This window comes from Saccopteryx leptura, chromosome 6, assembly GCF_036850995.1.
Source record: "Saccopteryx leptura isolate mSacLep1 chromosome 6, mSacLep1_pri_phased_curated, whole genome shotgun sequence".
NCBI lineage: Eukaryota > Metazoa > Chordata > Mammalia > Chiroptera > Emballonuridae > Saccopteryx > Saccopteryx leptura.
In genome coordinates this window covers 132,590,148-132,611,985 of record NC_089508.1, presented here as the reverse complement: position 1 = coordinate 132,611,985, position 21,838 = coordinate 132,590,148, and the positions used below count along the sequence as shown (strand labels likewise).

The 21,838-nt window shown below is 49.0% G+C and overlaps 1 protein-coding gene across 2 annotated transcripts; it reads left to right on the top strand.

The window, feature by feature from the left end:
• The first annotated feature begins 9,830 nt into the window (after nucleotides 1–9,830).
• IL13 (interleukin 13) lies at nucleotides 9,831–11,798 on the top strand. Of its 2 annotated transcripts, none has more exons than XM_066344369.1 (4): nucleotides 9,831–9,953; nucleotides 10,995–11,048; nucleotides 11,265–11,369; nucleotides 11,703–11,798. In XM_066344369.1, exons 1-4 carry the CDS (start codon nucleotides 9,831–9,833, stop codon nucleotides 11,796–11,798), a joined length of 378 nt encoding a protein of 125 aa, XP_066200466.1. The 2 variants fall into 2 exon arrangements, with proteins under 2 accessions (XP_066200466.1, XP_066200465.1); XM_066344368.1 differs by having other exon boundaries at nucleotides 9,831–9,959.
• The last annotated feature ends 10,040 nt before the right edge of the window (nucleotides 11,799–21,838 follow it).

The window sequence follows — 21,838 nt, the reverse complement described above, 5'->3', positions numbered from 1 at the left end:
CCTCTCACTGAATAAAATATTTAAAAATATAATTATCACAGATAAAAAGGGGGGCATTAAAAAAACAAAAGAAGAAAAAAATGGGGGCATTATATAATGATAAAGGAGTCAGTTTTCCAAAAACACATAATAATCCTTAACAGAGATACCTCTAATAAAAGAGTGTCAGCTTTGAATGAGGCAAAACCTGATAGAACAGCAAAGAGAAATAGATTAATCCATTATTATAGTTGGAGACTTTAATGCCCCTCTATCAGAAATGGATACACCCAGCAGGCAGAAAATCAGTAAGGACATAGTTGAATTCAACAGTACCACTGATCAACTGGGTACAATGGACAACTATAAACTATTTCATTCAAAACAGCAAAATGCACGTTCTTCCCAAGCTCACACAAGAAGTTCAACAAGATAGACACTAGACACACCTTAACACATTTAGACAAATAGAAATCATACATTTTTTTGCTCTCAGACAACAATGAAATTAAACTAGGAATTAATAACAGAAAGATAGCCAGAAAGTCTCCAAATATGTTAAGATTAAACACACTTCCAAATAACAAGAGTCGAAGAAATATTTAGATAAACAATATTTTGAACTAACCTAAAATGAAAATACAACTTGTCAAAATTTATGGGATTTGGTAAAAGTAAAATTTATAGCATTGAATGTATATTAGAAAACAAGACAGATATGAAATCAATTATCTATGCTTCTACCTTAGGAAACTAGAAAAAAAAAGAGCAAATTAAATCCAAAGTAAGCAGAAGAAACTAAATAAGAATTAGAGTAGAAATAATAAAATTGAAAACAGGAAATCAATAGAGAAAATCAAAGAAACCAAAAGCTGGTTCTTTGAAAAGATCAACAAAATTGATAAGCCTCTCACTAGGCCAAGAAAAAAAAAGAGAGAAGACAAATTACTAACAATGTAAATGAAATAGGAGCATCACTACATGTCTCGTGGACATTAACAGGATAATCAAGAAATACTATAAATACTGTGACTACTATGAATTATTCTATGCCTACAAATTTCATAACCTAGTTGAAATGGACCAATTATTATTTTTCTTCTTAGGTAGGAGGAGGAGAGATAGTGAGGTAGACTCCCACATGTACCCTGACTAGGATCCACACGGCAACACAGTCTGAGGCTGAGGCTCAAGTATGAAGCTATTTTTAGCACCTGAGGCTGACACGCTTGAACCAACTGAGCTATCCTCAGCGCCCAGCGCCATGCTTGAACAAATCAAGCCACTGGCTGTGGGAAGGGGAAAGAGAGGGAAGGGGGAGAGAGAGAAAAAGAGAAGCAGACGGCCACTTCTCTTGTGTGCCCTGACCGGGAATTGAACCCAGTATATCCTTATGCCAGCTCACACTTTATCCACTGAGCCACTGGCCAGGGCCAAATGGACCAATTTTTTAAAAGGCACAGTTAGTCAAAACTTGCACAAGAAAATAAAAACAATCCAAATAGGTTTGTTTCTATTAAATAAATAAATTGTTTCTATTAAATAATTTCTATTAAATAAATTATTTCTATTAAATAAATAACTAATAACCTTCTAAAATATAAAGCACTGAGCCCAGATGGGTTCACTAGTGAATTCTGCCAAACATTTATAAAGAAATGAAGGTATATCACCTGACCAGGCGGTGGCGCAGTGGATAGAGCGTCAGTCTGGGACCAGGAGGACCCAGGTTCGAGACCCCGAGGTCGCCAGCTTGAGCGTGGGCTCATCTAGTTTAAGCAAAAAGCTCACCAGCTTGGACCCAAGGTCAATGGCTCGAGCAAGGCGTTACTCAGTCTGCTGAAGTCCCGCGGTCAAGGCACATATGAGAAAGCAATCAATGAACAACTAAGGTGTTGCAACGAAAAACTGATGATTGATGCTTCTCATCTCTCTCCGTTCCTGTCTGTCTGTCCCTATCTGTCCCTCTCTCTGACTCTCTCTCTGTCCCTGAAAAAAAAAAAGAAATTAAGAAATTAATATCAATTTTCTACAATCTGTTTCAGAAGATACAAGTAGAGAGAATACTTCCTAACAAATGCCAGGAGGCCAAGGATACCCTAATATCAAAACAGACAAAAACATTATAATAAAAATACAAATCCATATCTCTTATGAACAGAGATGCAAAAATCCTCAATAAAATATTAGCAAATTAAAAAATATTAGCAAATTAAATCTTATGTATAAAAAGAATTATACATCATAACCAGGTGGTGTTTTTCCCAGATATGCAAGGCTGGTTCAACATTCAAAAAAACAACTAGTGCCTGACCAGGAGGTGGCACAGTGGATAGAGCGTCAGACTGGGATGCGGAAGGACCCAGGTTCGAGACCCCGAGGTCACTAGCTTGAGTGCAGACTCATCTGGTTTGAGCAAAGCTCACCAGCTTGGACCCAAGGTCGCTGGCTCAAGCAAGGGGTCACTCGGTCTGCTGAAGGCCCACGGTCAAGGCACATATGAGAAAGCAATCAATGAACAACTAAGGTGTTGCAACACGCAATGAAAAACTAATGATTGATGCTTCTCATCTCTCTCCATTCCTGTCTGTTCCTGTCTATCCCTCTCTCTGACTCACTCTCTGTCTCTGTAAAAAATAAATAAAAAAATAAATCAACTAGTGTAATTTATCACATCAATAGGCTAAAGAATAAATATCACATTATCATATCAATTAACAAAATACATCACCCATTCATGATAAAATCTCTCAACAAACTAAAAATAGGGGCTTCCTCAACTTGATAAAGAACAGCTATAAAAAACCTACAGCTAACATCACATTTCATGGATAGAAACTCAAAGCTTTCCCACAGAGATCAGGAATAAGGCAAGGATATTCCCTCTAACCACTGCTTTTCAACACTGGACTAAAAGTCCTTCTTTTTTTTTTTTTTTTTTTGTATTTTTCTGAAGCTGGAAACGGGGAGACAGACTCCCGCATGCGCCTGACCGGGATCCACCCCGCATGCCCACCAGGGGGCAATGTTCTGCCCATCCGGGTGTCACTCTGTTGCGACCAGAGCCATTCTAGCACCTAAGGCAGAGGCCACGGAGCCATCCTCAGCGCCTGGGCCAACTTTGCTCCAATGGAGCCTTGGCTGCGGGAGGGGAAGAGAGAAACAGAGAGGAAGGAGAGGGGGAGGGGTGGAGAAGCAGATGGGCGCTTCTCCTGTATGCCCTGGCCGGGAATCAAACCCGGGACCCCTGCATGCCAGGCCGACGCTCTACCACTGAGCCAACCAGCCAGAGCCTGGACTAGAAGTCTTAGTTAATGCAACAAGATAAAAAAAAGATATAAAAGGTATACAGATCAGGAATACAAATATAAAACTGTCTTTTTTCTAAAAAGAAAATCTAAAAGAATCAATAAAATACTCCTAGAACTAATAAGCTATTACAGCAGCATTATAGGACACAAGGTTAATATACAAAAGTTGATCGCTTTCCTATATGTCAGCAATTAAGTGAAATTTGAAATAAAAAATATACTATTTACTATTAAAATAATACTATATTAGCACCTCAAATATAAAATATGTAGGCATAAATCTGACAAAATATGTATAAGATCTATATGAGGAAAACTTCAAAACTCTGATGACAGAAATCAAAGAACTAAATAAATGGAGAAATAGTCCATTGTTTATGGATAGGAAGACTTAATATTGTTAAAATGTCAGTTCTTCCCCACTTGATCTAGAGAGTCAGTGAAATCCCAATCAAAATTTTAGCAAGTTACTATGTAGACATTAACAAACTGACTCAGTGTATATGGAGAGGCAAATGAATAGCCAGCACCACACTGAAGAAGAACAAGGCTGAGGACTACTACTACTTGACTTCAAGACCTATTATAAAGCTAAGGCAATCAAGTCAGTGTTGTAATGGCAAAAGAACAGACTAATTGATTAGTGGAACAAAATAGCTCAGAAATAGACCCACATAAATATAGTCAACTGATCTTGACAAAGGAGCAAAGGCAATACAATGGAGCAAAGATATCCTTTCAACAAATGGTGCTGGACTAATTGGAAATCCACATGCAAAAAAATAAATCTAGATACAGACTTTATTCTCTTCACAAAAAGTAACTCAACTGGATCACAGACCTAAGTGTAAAACTCAAAACTATACACTCCAATAAGGTAATACAGGAGAAAAGGTAGATGACTTTGGGTTTAGCAATGACTTTTTACATGCAACATCAGGGGCACAGTCTATGAAAGATATAATTGATAAGCAGGACTTCATTAAAATTGAAATTTTCTGCTCTTCAAAAGACACTGTCAAGAGATAAAAATAAGCCACAGATTGGGAGAAAATACTTACAAAAGACATATCAGATAAAGGACTGTTATCCAATATATACCAACCCAAATTTTAAAAGGGACAAAGACCTTAACAGACACCTCACCAAAAAAGATATACAGATGGCAAGTAAGTACATGAAAAGATACTCCACATCATATGTCATCATGGAAATAGAAAGATGCGTGTCAGCGTGACCAAAATCTGAACACTGACAACACTAAGTGCTGGAGAGGCCATGGAGCAACAGGAACTCTCATTTATTGCTGGTGGGAATGCAAAATGCTAAAGCCCCTTTGAAAGACAGTTTGACAGTTTTTTACAAAGCTAAACATACTCTTACCATATGATCCAGCAATTATATAGGAGTATTTATGCAAATAAACTGAAAGCTTATGTCCACACAAAGCCTGCACATGGATGTTTGTAGCAGCTTTATTCATAATTGTCCATAGTTGGAAGCAACCAAGGTGTCCTACAGTAGGTGAATGAATAAACTGTGATACATCCTGACAATGAAATGTTATTCAGGACAGAAAAAGAAATGAGTTATCAAGCCATGAAAGACTTGGAATAAATTTAAATGTATATTGCTAAGTGAAAGAAGCCAATCTGAAAAGGCTAAATATGTATGATTCCAACTATATAACAGTCTGGAAAATCAAAATATTGGAGACAGTAAAAGATCAGCATTTGAGGTTAGGAAGAAGGAAGGGATGAACAGGTAGAGCAAAGAGGCTTTTTAGGACAGTGAAAATACTCTGTGGATACATAGCTTTATACATTTGTCCAAACCTCCAAGAGTGAACCCTAAGGTAAACCATGAACTCCAGCATGCAGGTTCATCAATTGTAACAAACTGTAACTGTGGGGGATGTTGACGGGGCAGGGAGCATATGGGAACACTAACTGTTCCTCGATCTTGTTGTGAATCTAAAACTGCTCTAAAAAATAAAAACCCTATTTTTTTTTTTTAAAAAACAATGGCTTTGTAAAATTTAATAAATGATAACAGAAATGTTAAATTTTTTTAAAGAAAGACAATTTCCAAGAACTTACTAACATGTTTTCAGTTTGAAATGTCCCATTGTGTGTCTGTCATAGAGATGTAAGCAGAATGATGTAAACTGGCACATTGTTGTAAAATTTGGAACGCGGGACCAGGAAAATTTCCTACACGTTTCCAGAAGGGAAGCCAGAAAAGGTCTGGATTCAAAAAAGCCTTTGGACTTCTGAACAACAGTACTGGAATGTAAGCAGGAACAGCACAGGCATTCATTATTCTGAAAAAATTACTTCCTGCCTGAAATTCTGTGTTCATTAGAATGTGCCCCCTCCTACGAAAGGGGACGACCTGGGATGCAAAGAAAAGGAGAGTCACAGAGAAGAGAGGTGGAAGGCATTCCCAGGCAGCGGTGCCAGGAGACCTCAGGGTGGCAGCTGGGCAGACAATAAGAGGGCGGCAGTTCGTGTCATAGCAGGTCAGCAGGCTCTATGGAAGGCTTTCCCAGGAAGGCGAACTTGTGAGAAGAACTGATTTACTCAAATCTCTTGAGAGATTTATATCGGTGGCCAAAAATTTAAGGTTAAGCCACTGAGACCAACACAGAAAACTAAGCATATGGGAAAACAGAACAATTCTTAATTCCAGAAGAAAAGAGTTTTGAGGAAAAATAAAAAGAATCATAATTGACCATGTTTTTGCTGTGAATATATTAGTATAATTATGTAAATGAAAACAAAGCTTTTGACTGACTCAAACTATGATCTCCATATATTGGCAGGACTGGGTCAGGGAAGAACGCAGGTGGGAGAACCGAGGAAGAAAGAGAAGTAAATACTTAACTAAAACACAGATAACGGCTACACCTGAAATCAAGAGATTTGGAAACATAGAGGGTCAAATATCAAGAGAAACAGTTAAAATGGTATATTTTTCTGGAGAAGAGGCTAAGGTTAGGGGGTGCTCCTTGTCCACAACGGAAGGGTCTGAGATTTTACCCTACTTGCATGCCAACTAGTTTGCCACAGTTTCATGGATGCAGGCACAAGACACAGAACTCTAGGATCATCTGGAATCAAAAACAAAGATCAGGCCTGACCTGTGGTGGTGCAGTGGATAAAGCATCAACCTGGAAACACTGAGGTTGCTGGTTCAAAACCCTGGCTTGCCTGGTCAAGGCACATATGGGAGTTTATGCTTCCTGCTCCTCCCCCTTCTCTCTCTCTCTCTTTCTCTCTCTCTCTCTCTCTCTTCCCCCCTCTTCTCTAAAATGAATAAATTAAAAAAAAATTTAAAAACCATAAAAAAAAAACAAAGATCAGTTAATTATGCACAGCAGTAGTAATAGAGTATTGGAGTATTTTTTATTTTGTCCCCTGAATCCTTCTCACAGAGTGGGGCCAAGAGAGCCAGATGGAACCTGGACACGCAGCAGGTGCCTGACCCCAGCGCAAGCCGGTGCTCAGGGAGCCCGGATGTTTCATGAAGGGCGTAAGCCTGCCTGCCTTCTGCTTCAAAGGAAGACGTCTCTTCAAGGCCATTTGCTATACAAACTTCTTTAAAAAGATAGGAAACCAAGTAGGGCAGCCAGTGTCTTCTCATAAGACATGCAGAAATGCAAGAGAACAACGGAGAACAGGTTCCCAAAACTGCTGGTATTCATCGTCAACCTCCAGGAATGATAGAATTTTTAAAATTTGCATGCACGTACAATTTCCATAAAAATGCAAATCTAATAAGTTAGATATTTTAAATGATTCAAACAACTCGCCTAGTCCCTACTCCTACTGACTAGGCATCTTTTCTTTCCAACGGGGACCCAAAGTTGGAGAAAAATTGGAAAAGGAAGTTTTCAGAAATCTTGCACAGGGTGGACTGGTGGGAAAGACGGAGGGAGGAGGGAGAGAGGGAGGAAAGGAGTTGGAAGGGAGAAGGAAGGAGGGAAGAGTGGTCCCAGCCCCTGCGATCCCTCCATCCCTTGGAGGGAGAGGGCGCAGCCAGGGCTGCGCTGCAGCAGACCCCATCTGGGCCCTGAGCGCTGGTCGCCATGCCAGACCAGACCCAGTGGCCTAGACCCATGGGTCTCAAGTGTCCCGAGTAGCCCTTCTGTAGTTTGTTTTGGTTATAAATATCGGGGTGTGAACGGAGCCCCACAGAAAACCAAGAAACAACAACACAGACCAATCAGTTGATGTGGCCATCGGGGCTGAGTTCGGAAAGGGTCTCCAGAGCCACGGCCCATGGCACAGCTCCCACACCCTTGGTGGCAGGACAGGCTGCGGGGCAAGCAGTGCGGCAGTGTCCTCCCCACACCCCCACTCCACCAGGATCCTCAGCCTCAGGGGTTCCCCAGCCAGGTGCCTGCCACAGGACATGTGTGCGCCACCCCTCGCCAGGGCGCACGGGCACTCGAGGTTCAGTAGGGCCCGTGTGTCCAGGCAGGCCCTGTCCTTCCTGGCACGTGGATCCGTCACGCCCCCCATGTCGCTCCCTCTCCCGGCATTCGGCCTTCCGCCAGTGTGGAACCTCGGTGGGCCGGTGCTCCGCAGCTTCATCCTGACCCCTCCTCCGGGTACCGGCTACCGCCCGAGGCCGAGGAGGAGGGCCGGGTGGGTGCGAGGAGACTGCTTATCGCCCCATCTCCCGTTACATAAGGCTGCGCCTGTATCTCTGCGGGGCATCGCTGCCACCTATGGGCCGGCTACCTTCTCCCACGCGCAGGGGCGCCCCTGCCCACCGCTCCCCGCCTGGGTTTTGCTGGTCCTGGGGAGTAGGGAGGCGTTGACTCATCCTGGCACAGGGCTACGGGATTTGCGCAGCCTGTGGCAGTTCCCCGCACCCTGCTCCATCACAGACCCAAGCAGAGACGCCTTTGACCCTATTTTACATATGAAGAAACTGAGGCCCACAGAGAGGTCATACAGCCAGGAAGCAGCATTCCAGGCTGGGGAAGGCGGGCACAAAGGGTAGGGGCTAGCTTCTGCGGTCAGGGCCTGCAATTGTGTGGGAAGCTTGGGGCTTGAACAGAAGAGCTGGTGGGGATAACGTTACCAGTGGGAGGAGGGGGTCCCAAACCTGGGAGACTTCTGAGGAGGAGAGACAGCTCCAGTGCCCCTGAAAGGTCCTTTTTGGGAGGTTGAACCTCACTGGGGGGATGGCAAAGAGGGGACCTAGAGGGGAAGGCACTGGCTTAGGGGAGGGAGGAAGTGGATGAGGGAGAGAGCTTGACATCAGCACCCAATAGGTACATGCTGCCACCCCTGGTGTGGGGTTTCTGGAGGACTTCTAGGGAAATGCTGGAAAGCCCAAAAATGGCTACATGCTAGAATTCCTGCAAGGGGGTGGGCTGTGCCCAGGGGACCCAGGAGTGGGCTTCCTTCTACAGAAGGGAAACTAGAGGCCCCCAGAGGGCATGGAATTGGTTCTGCATACTGGTGGGTAAAGGTGGCTGCCCAGGTCTCAGTGGCACTGGGAACAGTTATACTCCCTGATCTGGTCCAAGGCTGGGCCCACCTCCCACTAACCTGGCACATGAAGGGTTTTCCAGTAGGGTGAGCACACACGGAAGGCCTGGGTGGGGCTCCCAGTGTCCAGGTGGACTGTGCTCCAAGTTATTATCAAAGTAGTGTTAAAAAGGAAAGGTCTAGCCTGACCTGTGGTGGTGCAGTGGATAAACTGTTGACCTGGAATACTGAGGTCACTGGCTCAAAACCCTGGGCTTACTTGGTCAAGGGACATACAAAAAGCAACAACTATAAGTTGATGCTTCCTGCTCCTCTCCCACCACCTTTCTTTCTCTTTCTCCGCTCTCTAAAATCAATAAATAAAATCTTTTTTAAAAAGGAAAGGTCCCAGGAGCATCCCTGGATCTGACTGGATCTTTTAGTGGAGACCTGGAAATTTGAAGTTTATAACCCCCGCCCACCTGCAATATGGCCAGTGTGGAACAAGGTAGGCCAAGAGAAGTGAACTTCACTCTGCTCCTTTTCCCTGTCTGTGCTTTGTATCCAAAGTCAGTATTCCTTTGGTAATACAAAAATCCAGTTCACTGAAAAAATAAAGCCCCCATTCCCAAGTCTGCCCAGCACAAGTGGTGACCAGAGGGGTCTGAGGACAGGAGCTGGGCAGCTGTCAGGATGGTCACCAAGCAGGACTGCTGAGCTCCAGCTTCTTGGCTGACACCAGGCCCCTCAGGCCCCACCCTTGCCCCCAGAGTGAGCCCATCAGGTCTAGGAAACTGCCTCAGACTTCCCTCAATATTGAGTCCACATGAAATCAAACGCTTTCCTTTATGCGGTGCTGGATTTTCCACAAAGTAAAATCAAGATGAGTAAAGATGTGGTTTCTAGATAGTGCCCGACAAAGCGGAGACCAGGGTGTGAAGCGTCACCACTTGGGCCTATAAAAGCTGCCACAGGAGACCAAGGCCACAAGCCACTCAGCTGAGGCCAGCCTACGCGTCTGTTCCTGTCTCCTCCTGTGCCAACTCTGGGCTCCATGGCGCTCTGGTTGACTGTGGTCGTTGCTCTCACCTGCTTTGGTGGTCTCGTCTCCCCATCCCCTGTGGTCTCCTTGAAAGAGTTCAGGGAGCTCATTGTGGAGCTGGACAACATCACCCAGGTGAGTGCCTCTAGCCAGGGTCTTAGCTCTAAAGGGACTGGGTGGTGGCTCTTGGGAAGTGGACTGGCCATAGTCTGGGCCACAGAGGCTGGGCCTGGTGCAAAGATGTCGGGGGGTCAAGAAGAAGCCCCATGGACGAGGGGCTGGGCCATGAGGGAGAGAGAAGCTAGGCAGGGCTGCGGCAGTATGGATGGACCAGAAAGGGATCTGGCAGAGCCCAGAGACCATCTGCTCGTCTGGGCAGGCCCAGTCTTCCCCAACAAGCTCCTTCAGCCATTTCTCTGTTCAGCCATTTCTGAATAGAGAAAAGCAGAGAAGGATCAGCACCCACTTAGAACCATTTGGCATTTGCCAATGGGACTTGAAGGCAGTACTGAGCCATCATTCAGAGCATCTTAGGTAGCCTTTCCTTATGGCGGGTTGGTGAGCAGGCCAGCCCCTCCCCCCAGTGCTAACAGCTCACACTTTCTCAGCACTCCCTCTGTGCAGGGCCTTGCACCAGGGGCTTACATCTCACTTCTTCACTGCCAACTCCCTCAAGGGGCAGGTTTGATTACCCTGTTTTACTAACTGAGCCTCAGCAAAGTTAATTCACAAAAACTCAATTCAAACCAGGCCTGGCCGATGCCAAAGTGTCTGTCTCTGAACTGCAGTGTCCCCCTATTCAGAAGGGAGGGTATTAATACACTAGATCCCTCTTCCTCCTATCTGCTTGCCCTGGCCCCCTCCCTCCACCTGACCTGCCGGGGTCCTTCCCTACATGCCCCTGTGGACCTGCCTGGTGCCTTTTGTCCTTCTGCCCTGGTTGTGGCAAGCTTCCACAAGACTTATCTGTCTGAGGTTGTATCATTCAGTTTTTCTCTCTCCGCTCAAATATCCCTGAAGAATGGGTCTCCCAACTGTGCAGAGAAGGAAATGAGGGTCAGGAACATTGAGGGGCCAGGCCTGCCTCAGTGCGACACCAGGATGCTGTGGGCCTGGCCCTCCGAGACCTGACCCGGGAGCCCTCAGCACTCGTTCACTGTCTCCTTGCTCCCCCAGACCTCGCTCTGCAACGGCAGCATGGTGTGGAATGTCAACCTGACGGCTGGCTCGGTAAGGACCCCTTGGATGCTGGGACCCCAGGGCCTTGGGTTTGTCCTCTCTGAGCCTTGCTCACAGTGCTTGGTGGTTCCAAGCAGCTTAAAGAGCTACTCTCTCCTCTTCCGCCACTCAGTCTCCTTCCTCCTGTGAACTCCCTGAAGGTGTCACTCAAGCCATGAGGCTGGGGGTGCCCCCACATGACCTGACACTGACACTGTCCCTCTGTAGTACTGTGCAGCCCTGGACTCGCTGATGAACATCTCTGACTGCCATGCCATCCAGAAGACCCAGAGGATGCTGAGCACACTCTGCCATCACGAGCCCTCAGCCAGGGTGAGGCCCTGCCCCACAACCCCACCTGGACCCCCTACCAGCCCCAGGCTCCTGAGAGCTCTGGGGCACCTGCAGGGCATCTGAAGCACGCATCCCCTGGGGGCAGGGTCCACCGTGCAGCTGGGACATGGCCTTTGGGATTTCTAGGATGTAGGCATGAAGGCTCCTGCCTCCTACCCACACCTGTAAGATGAACATAGTGACAGTGCCCACCTCTGGGGGTTTCTCTGAGGACTAACATGCCCCCCTGGAAAGCCCCTGCGGGTGCTGGTGGGTCACCCTTGCTCTGGTGTTGCCCCACTAACAAACACACTGGCCTTGTTGTCACTACAGCAGGTTTCCAGCCAGCCAGTCCAAGACACCAAAGTTGAAGTGCTCCAGTTTGCCAAAGACCTGCTCCAACAGTTAAGGAAAATTTACCGGCACTAAACTGTAAACCAAAAGCACCCGGCAGCACGAAGCACTGGCACCACTGGTGCTTTCAGTCAGACATGTCTTGGGGGGGACGGGGCAAAGGGTGAGGGAGGGGGGAGGTTTCTTCAGCTTAGACCTCAGCCTGTGCTGCCCGCCTTCAGCCCAGCCCGACCAGCGGCCCCTCGCCTGGTGCCCGGGGCTCCACATGGTGTGCCTCCCACATGGGGCCCCCAGCTTGGGGGAGGGTAAAAATACTGCCCACTCCCCTTCCTTAGAACACACAGCAGCATTATAGTGGGTGTCACCTTGCCACACGTGCTGGGAGAGGACCTGCTTTACAGATGGGCAGAAGGGCAGAGAGCAGCGCAGGCACATTGTCTCCTGGCCTTATTTATTACTGTGTTATTTAAACAAGAGTGTTTGTCTGTGCTGGGGACAGCGAGGGACTGTTGCTGCCAGAACTTGGAGCCAAGGGCACAGACACCTGGGGCTCCAGCACTAATGTGGTGGCCTTAGGAGTCCCTGGGAATTAGTACTGTGTGCAAACTGCTACCTCACTGGCTCCCGGGGCTGAGACTCGTCTGCCAGCCAGCAGTCGGCCCTTGGCCAGAGTAATTTATTGTTTTTCCTTGTATTTAAAGTTAAATATTAAAATGTTATCAGAGTTAATAATATATACAAAAGCAATCTAGAACACTGCATATGGTATGTGTGGATGGGTGGAAGAGGTGATTGACTATGTCTTTTCAATGACTTTGTCCAACTGGAAGCCAGAAATAAAGATGGTGACAAGAGACCTCCTGGTGTTTGCCTTTTGAGCTTGGGGAACACTGGCCTATATTCCCAAGACTCTGTGGAGTTCTTCTGGAGACAAGCCAACTGGAGGAGGGGCCCAGGACAGAGTGGAGGGGGGTGAGGGACAAGAAGTAGCAAGTCCCCGGGGGAGGGAGTCCTTGGCCTGGAGAAAGTCCCCCTACCTACTACCTGCTGGGAGCGGGGCTGAGGCGCTGGGCCAGGATGTCAGGGTTCATGGAGGGCATCTGGAGCAGTCAGAGGCCTCAGAAGCCATCTCATGATCACAGCTCTTGATGAGTGGCCAGCCTGTGTCTGGTCTACCCACACACACCCTGCTGCATCTGCCTTAACCTCTCTGAAGCTCAGAGAAGGAGGCTTGCCCAAGGTCATATGACTAGTAAAGCCAGGATTTGAACGCAAAACTCACTCTAATTCCACTTAACAGCACCTAATAACCTAGACTCCTTCTGTCCAAGTGCCATCTGACCTGAATACATGACCTTTAAATATTGTCAGGCACCTCCCCTGATGGGGAGCTCACTACCTACTTTCTAGGGACAGCTCATTCATTTTTCTAAACACTTCTGATCATTAGAGAGTACACACCACCTCTGTGAATGGAGATGCACCACGTGTGTGACTTGTGGCCCCTGCAGTGTGGAGCGACTGAAGTGGAGGGCCAGGGTCCTGGGACCCGGAGACATGGCTCCTCCCCAGGCCTTGGCCAGCACCTGGAGTGCCAGAAGCCCAGGCCTCAGCATGCCACACTGACATTCACACCATCTTCAGCAATTCACACTGTGAATCTTTGGAGGTGCCAGAGGGGAGGGAGGTCTGCCCCACAAGAATGGGGTGCCTTTGTGGGGAGTGGGGGTCACTGAAGACCAGTTTTACATGCTGAGTGGCAGGCAGGTGGCCTCCCTGGGGAGCCCAGAGCCCTATAGGAACATCTACAGTGAGGCTCATAAGTCAGTGGAGGTAGCATGCAGGGACAGCGAGAGCTGCTATGAGCCACAAACTCGTCTGGGGGCAAGTGACCACAACAGACTGCACTGGAGTGGACCCCTCACTTGCACCCAGGCAGAGGTGAGGGAAGAGGTCACAACTGATGGAGCAGGATGCTAGGGACTCTTGGCCCAAAGAGGGCAGACCTGGGGAGGGGGCACAGGAGCTGGGTGCCTCACAGCTATCCAGGGCAGGAACTGGGCTGGTCTCTGTGGCCCCAAGGGGTCCCACTTGCTTGCTGAGGACTGCCTGTGGCCTGCACTGTGCCAGCCTGCTGGGCAGGTGATGTCCACGACTCCACAGGCACTCAGTGAGCACCAGAAAAGCATCTTTAGACCACAGAGGGCCTGAGGAAGGACGTTCTACGCTGGCAGGGTGGAGAGGTGCCAAGATTTCTACTCTCTCTCTCCACCTAGAAATTCGAGGATTTTAAGGCCAGAAGGATATTTATGGAAGATTAATTTTTTTTAATACGAAACTTAGCAATCTATCTGCTGATATCATCACTTTTGACCCATGTCCTCTCTGTCCAACCAAGGCATTGGCCTGTCTGTCCAAATGGAAGATGGGGAAATTCTACATGAATCTCCTGAGAACAAAGACTGGCACTGAGGCTGGCACAGAGGAGGGTCCCTTAGGATTGCTCAAGGCTATATTCCAGGCCCTGCTGTCAGTCGGAGGGCCCTGCAGCCTGTGCACAATCCTGTCAGGCCACCGGGCCCCACCACTAGGTGTCCACAGCATGCCACATCCTCAGCCACCCACAGCTCCCTGCGGGCACCTCTGAGACTGCCCCCCAGACGGGACCTGTGGTCACCAGAGGCATGCCGTGAGTCAGAGAAGGCTTGGGGCCTTCTGACAATGGCGGAGGCCTCCCAGAGCCACAGAACCCAGCCAGCATGGAGATGGGCTCAGCCAGGAATGAGAGACAAAGAAAAAGAAAGAGAACAAAAAGGTCAGATGAGGTGGCTTGGAGCTGGTGGGGGGGGCGAGGTTAGGGGGAGTATGCTGGTCCTCAGGGCCTGCTGGGAGTTTGTCATGTTCCCTCCCTTCTTTCATGGGTGAGGCAGGGGCAGGGCCCAGAGAGGAGGGGTCATGGAGAGACAGAGTGCTCGGTGAGTGGGAGGGAGATGCTGTGCGAGGGGCCCCAGGACGGGAGCCCCGTGCGCCCCGGGCCTAGGAGGCTTCACTGGAAGAGGGGCTGGGGCTCGAGTGAGAAGCGAGATACACATGAGATTCCAGTGAAGTCGGCACCAAACACCCGATTGCTGCTCAGATGAGATGTCCCCTCAGGGGCTCCTGTGGCTGCCCTCTGAACTGCTCAGAACCTGGAGGACAAGGCCTTGCTTCCTAGTGACCAGTGGCCTGCAGGCTGGGGTTATCAAGCCCATCAGCTTATCACTTTTTCTTCATGATGGGACAGAGAAGTACCTTTTGCTTATGATCTTAAGTCAGCTGGTCAGTCTGAGCAAAGTCAAAAACAGCTCCTCCCTTCTGACTCCCTCCTAAGAAGGTCCAGCCAAGCTGGGCTGCCTGCTCCTGCAGGTTCCCTGGCCTGGCACATGCTAACCAGTCACCTGGCCTTTCTAGAGCCCCCAGCCGTGTCAGAATGGGTGGCTGTATCCACGATTGCCCCTCCCACACATGGGCCCACTCCTACTCTGAGAAAGAAAAGTCATACAGTCTCATTATCTTCGTTCATTTCTCAGCTCCACCCAAAAGCAGCAGAGCAAAGGGTTTGCAACGAACTTTCCCAGATCAACTGATTTCCCGGCAGCCAGGGAGGGCCCCATGACGAAGCCGGTGAGATCCCAGAAGCAGCTTTCTACTTACATCTCACTTTCTGTTGCGCTCTCTCCCTTCTCCTCCCCAGCACCTTCTCTTGTGGAAAGTGAATCCCTCATCTTCAGAGCTGCCCCAGCCCACGCACCGCCTGGGCAGACCTGCCGTGTGGTCACTGGTGATGCAGATGAGGAAATTAAACAGCCACTCTTATCAGCTCCATGTCTGCATCACTCAGACAAGCCCGTAGTAGCCCCATGGCTCTTCCTGAAACCCACAGGGGTGTCTCAGGTCAACCAGCACCCCGTGGGGGTGTCCCATGTCAACCAACACCCTATGGCCTGCTGACCACACCAGCCAGAGGCATGCCCCGCCGAGCCTGGGCCCTGGCCAGAAGGAACCCCAACACTATATTAGAAAAGCAATTTCTCATGTGCTGTCTATTCCTTTTTCTAATCTTTGTCTCCTGCATTTTCTATAACAAGCAAGACAAAATTAATTAAAAACTAAAAAAATGTGCCTTACCTGTGGTAGCGCAGTGAATAAAGCATTGGCCTGGAACACTGAGGTCGCTGGTTCAAAACCCCCAGTCAAGGCACACACGAGAAGCAACTACTACAAGGGATGCTTCCTGCTCCTCCCTCATCACCCGCCCCACATCACCCACCCCTGCCTCTCTCTGTCTCCTCTCTCTAAAGTAAATAAATAAAAATCTTTTAAAAATTAAAAAGAACATGAAATTGATGTCATGAGTGAGTTGATCAAAACTCAGTGGGAAAAAAACAAACAAACAAACAAAAAAAAACAACTCAGTGGGGAGGGGGTCAGCAGCACTCTTAGTGAACCAGCGCTGGGACCCACGGGCTCTGGTCTAGTTCTTCCCTGGGGTCGGCTGTCTCAGGAGAAGGGTGGGCATTCAAAGGGGCCTGGGAGGCAGGAGGTCCAGAAACCCTCCTCTCCTGCCCTTAGGCCAATCAGATCCTGCATAGCCGAAGAGGGAGAAAGGCACTCAATTCCTGGGGGGTGGGGGGGCGGTCTTCACCCTGCCCTGGTTACCAGGCTGGGATAAGGAGACCAGGGGTGAGATGGGACAGGGTGGCCTGAAGTGACCTCAGTACCCTGGGGACAGATGGAGAGGTCCTCCAAACTCCTCAGTGGCTTTCTGCTCTCTCTCAGGAGAAGGACCTGCTTCTCAAAGGAGAGAAGCCAGGGTCTTTGAACACAAAGCTGAGTCCAAGACCCTGCCTGCCTTGGCCCCATCCCCCACCTCGGTCCCCTTGTCCCCTTGGAGGGTCCTCCCTGCATCTCTGCTCAGGATCCCATTCCCGTTGCCTTCTCCAGGGACTTGGGACAAGGACTTCAGGGTCCCCACTTGCCCTGACATCCCGTGTTACCCAGGCCCAGCTCAGCTGACCCTCTGTAGAGCTACCCACTCCTTCAGCAAGCATCCGCCGAGGCCTTCACTGGGTGCTAGGCACTGCTCCACGTCTGGGGACCCACACAGACCCACAAACAAGAGAACACTGAGCGTGCGGGGGACGGTGGTGCTGTGGGGGCGCCATGTTGTGAGGGGAGGTGGAAGGAGAGGTGGGGGGGAGGTGGGAGGGGTCCTACTTGGTGAGACCATTTAGAAGAAGGTCCAGATGAAGTAAGGGTCAGAGTGTTCAGCACACTGTAGGAAAAAGAACAGTGATGACAGCAAGTGCCCGACTCCTAGGGTGAGGAAGCCGGACTGCTGCTGCCGGCCTGTGTGGCTGCAGCAGAGGCCAGGACAGGAGGAGGCGGCGAAGCCAGAAGGGCCCAGGCTTTGCTCCCAGTGGGATGAGGCAACATCACCTGGCTCCCATTTAACAGAAGCCCTCAGCTGCTGTGTGAACAGAAAGTGGGGACAAGGGCGGGAACAGGATGATTAGTTAGGAGGCTTCTGTGGAAAAGCAGGTGGGAAATGACAGGGCCGTGCAGTGAAGGGCTGAGATGTGTGTCATCTCTATAATATACCCTGATATGTCTACAACGTGTACATAAACATGTTAAACTATAAACAGTTGTATTATATAAATATTAAATATATATTTAAATTTTCTATCCACATAATTTTATTTTATTTATTTATTATTTTTTAAGTGAGAAGAGGGGAGATAGAGAGAAAGACTTCCTCATGCGCCCCCACCAGGATCCACCTGACAACTCCTGTCTGGGGCTGATGTTCAAATCAACTGAGCTATCCTCAGCACCTGAGGCTGATGCTTGGACTAAGCAAGCCACTGGCTGTGAGAGGGGAAGACAGAGAGAAAAGGGAGAGGAAGGGGAAGAGAAGCAGATGATCACTTCTCCTGTGTGCCCTGGCTGGGAATTGAACCCAGGACATCCACATGCCAGGCCAATGCTCTGTCCACTGAGCCAACCGGCCAGGGTCCAACATAATTAAAAATAATCTTTTATTATGGGAAATTTCAAACACATACAAAAGTAGCTCCTGGTTAACCACTGCCCAGCTTCCTCCATCTCTGCCCCTACTCCTCCCTACCCGCAAGCCCAACAGGCACACCACCCATCTAGTTCTGGGCACCATCTGAAAGCCAGGACTTTGGGTCTGGGTGGGCTGTGAGCACCCAGAGGGCAGAGCGGCCATATACTGAGCTGAGGAAGCCTGTGCTCAAGTATTGATTACGCACAATCACCCACAGCTCGCCACCAGCACCCTCTCCAACGTTTACACCTTCCACACTGCTGTTTCACTCTGTGTCACCCCAGGTGTCTGCCCTGACTGCACTCCAGAAGCCATCTCAATGATGTCACCAATGATCCCCCTCACCAAATCCAGTGGAAACACTTCTGCCCTTATCTCTCCTGACACTGAGGAACGCGGAGGCTGCTGACCACTCACTTCTCCCACAACCTTGTCGCGGGCCTGTGTTCCCACTCAGGCTCATCAGCTGCCTGCTGCCTCTCCCTCCTTCCTGCTCCCAGTGTCACTGGAATGCAGGCATTTCTTGTCCCTCTCTTGCCTTGCCTCCTTGGCTTCCTCACCCTCTGTGTCCACAACCCAGACCCTCTGCATTCAGAGCTGCAGATTCAGGAGCAAGTGGCTCAGTTCCTGGTCCCCCCACCTGAGCCCCTTCCATTCTAAACTACCATTACCATGAACAGCAGCTCCCAAAGCCAGAAACCTGCTGTCCTGTGACTTCTCGCCCTTCCTCACCCCCATATTCAGCCAGTCCTAACTGCTAACGATGATGATGATGACAATGATGATGATGACGACGATGATGATGATGATGACGACGACGATGATGACGATGACAACAATGACGATGATGACGATTATGACAATGACGATGATGACAATGATGATGACGATGATAATCATGATAGTTGGCATTTATTGAAGGCTTTCTACATGGCAGGCACCACACCAAATACTTTCTATTGATTACCTCATATAATCTTCCCACACCCCTTATTATTAATTAGCCCAGTTTGAAGGAGAAGCCTGGACAGGGTAACTTTTCCAAGGTCACCCAGAGAGCAAGTAGCAGTGCTGGGACTCAGAGCTACCAGGTCCCACTGGCTCTGGGACACGCAGCCTTCCTGCCCACACACTCCTGCTGCCAAGTCCCTCAGACCACAGCCTTTCCCACAGTTCTGCCGTCCTGTCCTGCCATATCCATGAGACTGCACAGCGCTGTGTTCTAACTTGCTTCCCCTCCCAGGTCCATGAGCTTTCTTCACAGCCCCCAGCACTTCCCTGCACGTCCCCTGCTCCTGGCTGGGCCTGCCCACTGTCTCTGTCACACACCCCCTTGGAGGACTTGCACTGCTTTCATGAACATGGCGGAGAAGTTGGAAGGGGCTCTTCTGTGCCTTTTCCTGCTCAGCTGACAGAGGGGAGGGAAGATGATGTGCAGGGCTTGGTGCTGGGGAGAAAGGCTGGGGAGGGGCAGGGACAGAGATAAGAATCGTCAGCCAAGCGCCACAGGGAACTGGGATTCTCTGGTCAACGTCCCCATCTTTCCCTTGGATGCTTACAGTTCAGTTCTCCAACCCCTGAGAGGCTCAAGTCTGGATCTGAATTGTTGTCTGGGGAGCTGTGGACGGCAGGGAGGCAGACCCCATCATCCTGTTCCCTTGGGTGGGGGCATGGGCAGTTTTGTGGGTGTCGGGAGGCAGCTGAGGCAGCAGCTCTGCAATCCCTGGATTATAGCCTTGGGGTGTGTTCTTGAACTTCAAATCTGCAGTGGCAATTTCAAGGGTAGTGGTCCTTGTTATGGGTCATTCTTTAAAGTTGTGGGCCCAGCCTGGAGCCTGTCCCCCAATCGCGGGGACACTTCATAAGCACCTGCTTTCCTGCATTGAATGATTTCTGCCTGAGGCGCTCACAGCACCATGTGTTTCCTGGAGCGAATCCAGACACAGGAGTATGAGGACTGCAGTGTAGCAACTACGGTGACTCCCTGAAGCAAGCATAGGGCCTCAGGGGCTAAAAGAAAAGGACACATCCAAGAGGATCATGTGTAGGGAAGTGTCCACTGGCAAAACCTCCCTGGCCCTGTCCAGACTCAGGTTTGCCTAATACAGTAAGTACCACAGTCATTTGACCAAAGATGACTGGTGGTGATGCTGCTGCTGCTGATATTGCTCACAGAGCACTCACATGTGCCAGGCACTCTCTGACTGCTTTAAAAACATTAACTTATTTATTCCTCATAACGTCATGAGGCAGGTGTGGCTGTTACCCTCCTTACAGAAGAGGCTGGGGGTGTGCCCAAGGCCACACGGTGGCAAAGCAGAGCAGCCAGCACTCACGGACCCATGGAGTGCCGTGAGCCCCTATACCCTCCTCAGGAATCCCACAAGGAGCATCTACATTATTCACATTTTACAGGTGAGGAAACTGAGACCCAAAGAGAGTTAGTGACCTGCCCATGATTACATGGCTGTTTGCTGAAGCCCAGTGCTTATCACTGGTGGGGCTGAGGACCTGACAGGAAAGTTCTGAGACCACACGGCCAGTGCTCGGTGTCAGCTCTCACGAGGAGTGAAGGGAAGAGGGTCGATGATTGACACAGCCAGTGCCTAGCAGAGCTTCAATCTGCCTGCCTTGACTCCTGCAAGCCCTGCCTTTCTGGCCTCTGCCCACAGCCATGTGCCTGGCTGCCACAGTGCCATGCTGCAGAGCACAGTCTGTGTCTGCTTCCCAGGGAGGGGACCTCTGGTCACTCCTTCATGTTCTGGAAAGTTAAGAAACTTTTTTCCCTGGGTTCATCCAACCATTGAGAAAAAAATTAATTAATTTAAAAAATAAGAAAAGCTGTATTTTTCTTCTGAGCTACATATTTCTTTTCTGGCCCACATGTTTGCCCCAGAGCCCCAAGGCTGGGGTCTGGCCCTCAGCGAAGCCGGGAGCTCACAAACAGGATAGCTGAACCCACAGATGGCTCTTCCATGGCCTCTCAGACACCCTGAACAGGGAACCTGTTGGCATCCCCTGCCTCGCCAGCACCCCAAGGCTTTGAGAGGTGGGCTCTGCAGCCCGGACTCTCCGCCAGTGTGTCTGCACTCTCAAGTTCACTCATAGCTTAACTTGAATCTTTCCTCAAAAAAAGAGTGTAGCCTGACCAGGCGGTGGCGCAGTGGATAAAGCGTCAGACTGGGATGCGGAAGACCCAGGTTCAAGACACCGAGGTTGCCAGTTTGAGTGCAGGCTCATCTGGTTTGAGCAAAAAGCTTGCCAGCTTGGATCCAAGGTCGCTGGCTCGAGCAAGGGGTTATTTGGTCTGCTGAAGCCCCACGGTCAAGGCAATGAGAAAGCAATCAATGAACAACTAAGGTGTCGCAATGCGCAACGAAAAACTAATGATTGATGCTTCTCATCTCTCCATTCCTGTCTGTCTGTCTGTCTGTGTCTATACCTCACTCTGACTCTCTGTCTCTGTAAAAAAATAAAATAAAATAAAATAAAAATTATAAAAAAATAAAAAAGGAGTGTATACTATTTTACTCCAAATAATGGCACATCTGAATTGGAGTCTCCACCTGTTCTGGGAGGCACTGTCTGCTCATCTCAAGCACCCCACCTGTCTGTGTAGTGAAGGACTAACTGACCTTAGCAAAAAACCCAAACAAACAAGTAGTCCAATTTAAAAATGGGCAGAGCACCTGAATAGACATTTTTCCATAAAAGACATACACATAGCCAAGAAGTACATGAAGAAGTGCTCAGCATCACTAATCACCAGGGAAGTGCAAACCAAACCACGAGGAGATACGACCTCCCACCTGAATGGCATCAGTAGAGAGGCGGAAGATGACACATGCTAGATGACATGTGCTGGTGATGACGTGGAGAAAAGGGAACCCTCCTGCACTGCTGGTGGGAAAGCAGATTAGTGCAGCCACTGTGGAAAACAGTACAGAGTTCCCTTAAAAAAATTAAAAATAGAACTGCCATATGATTCAACAATTCCACTTCT

Excerpts from the sequence above, each read along its gene's own strand:
- IL13 (XM_066344368.1), top strand. The coding sequence starts at position 9,831 with ATGGCGCTCTGGTTGACTGTGGTCGTTGCTCTCACCTGCTTTGGTGGT. Across the intron at positions 9,960-10,994 it reads ACAACATCACCCAGGTGAGT|ACCTCGCTCTGCAACGGCAG; the intron begins GCCTCTAGCCAG and ends TTGCTCCCCCAG. Across the intron at positions 11,049-11,264 it reads TCAACCTGACGGCTGGCTCG|TACTGTGCAGCCCTGGACTC; the intron begins GTAAGGACCCCT and ends GTCCCTCTGTAG.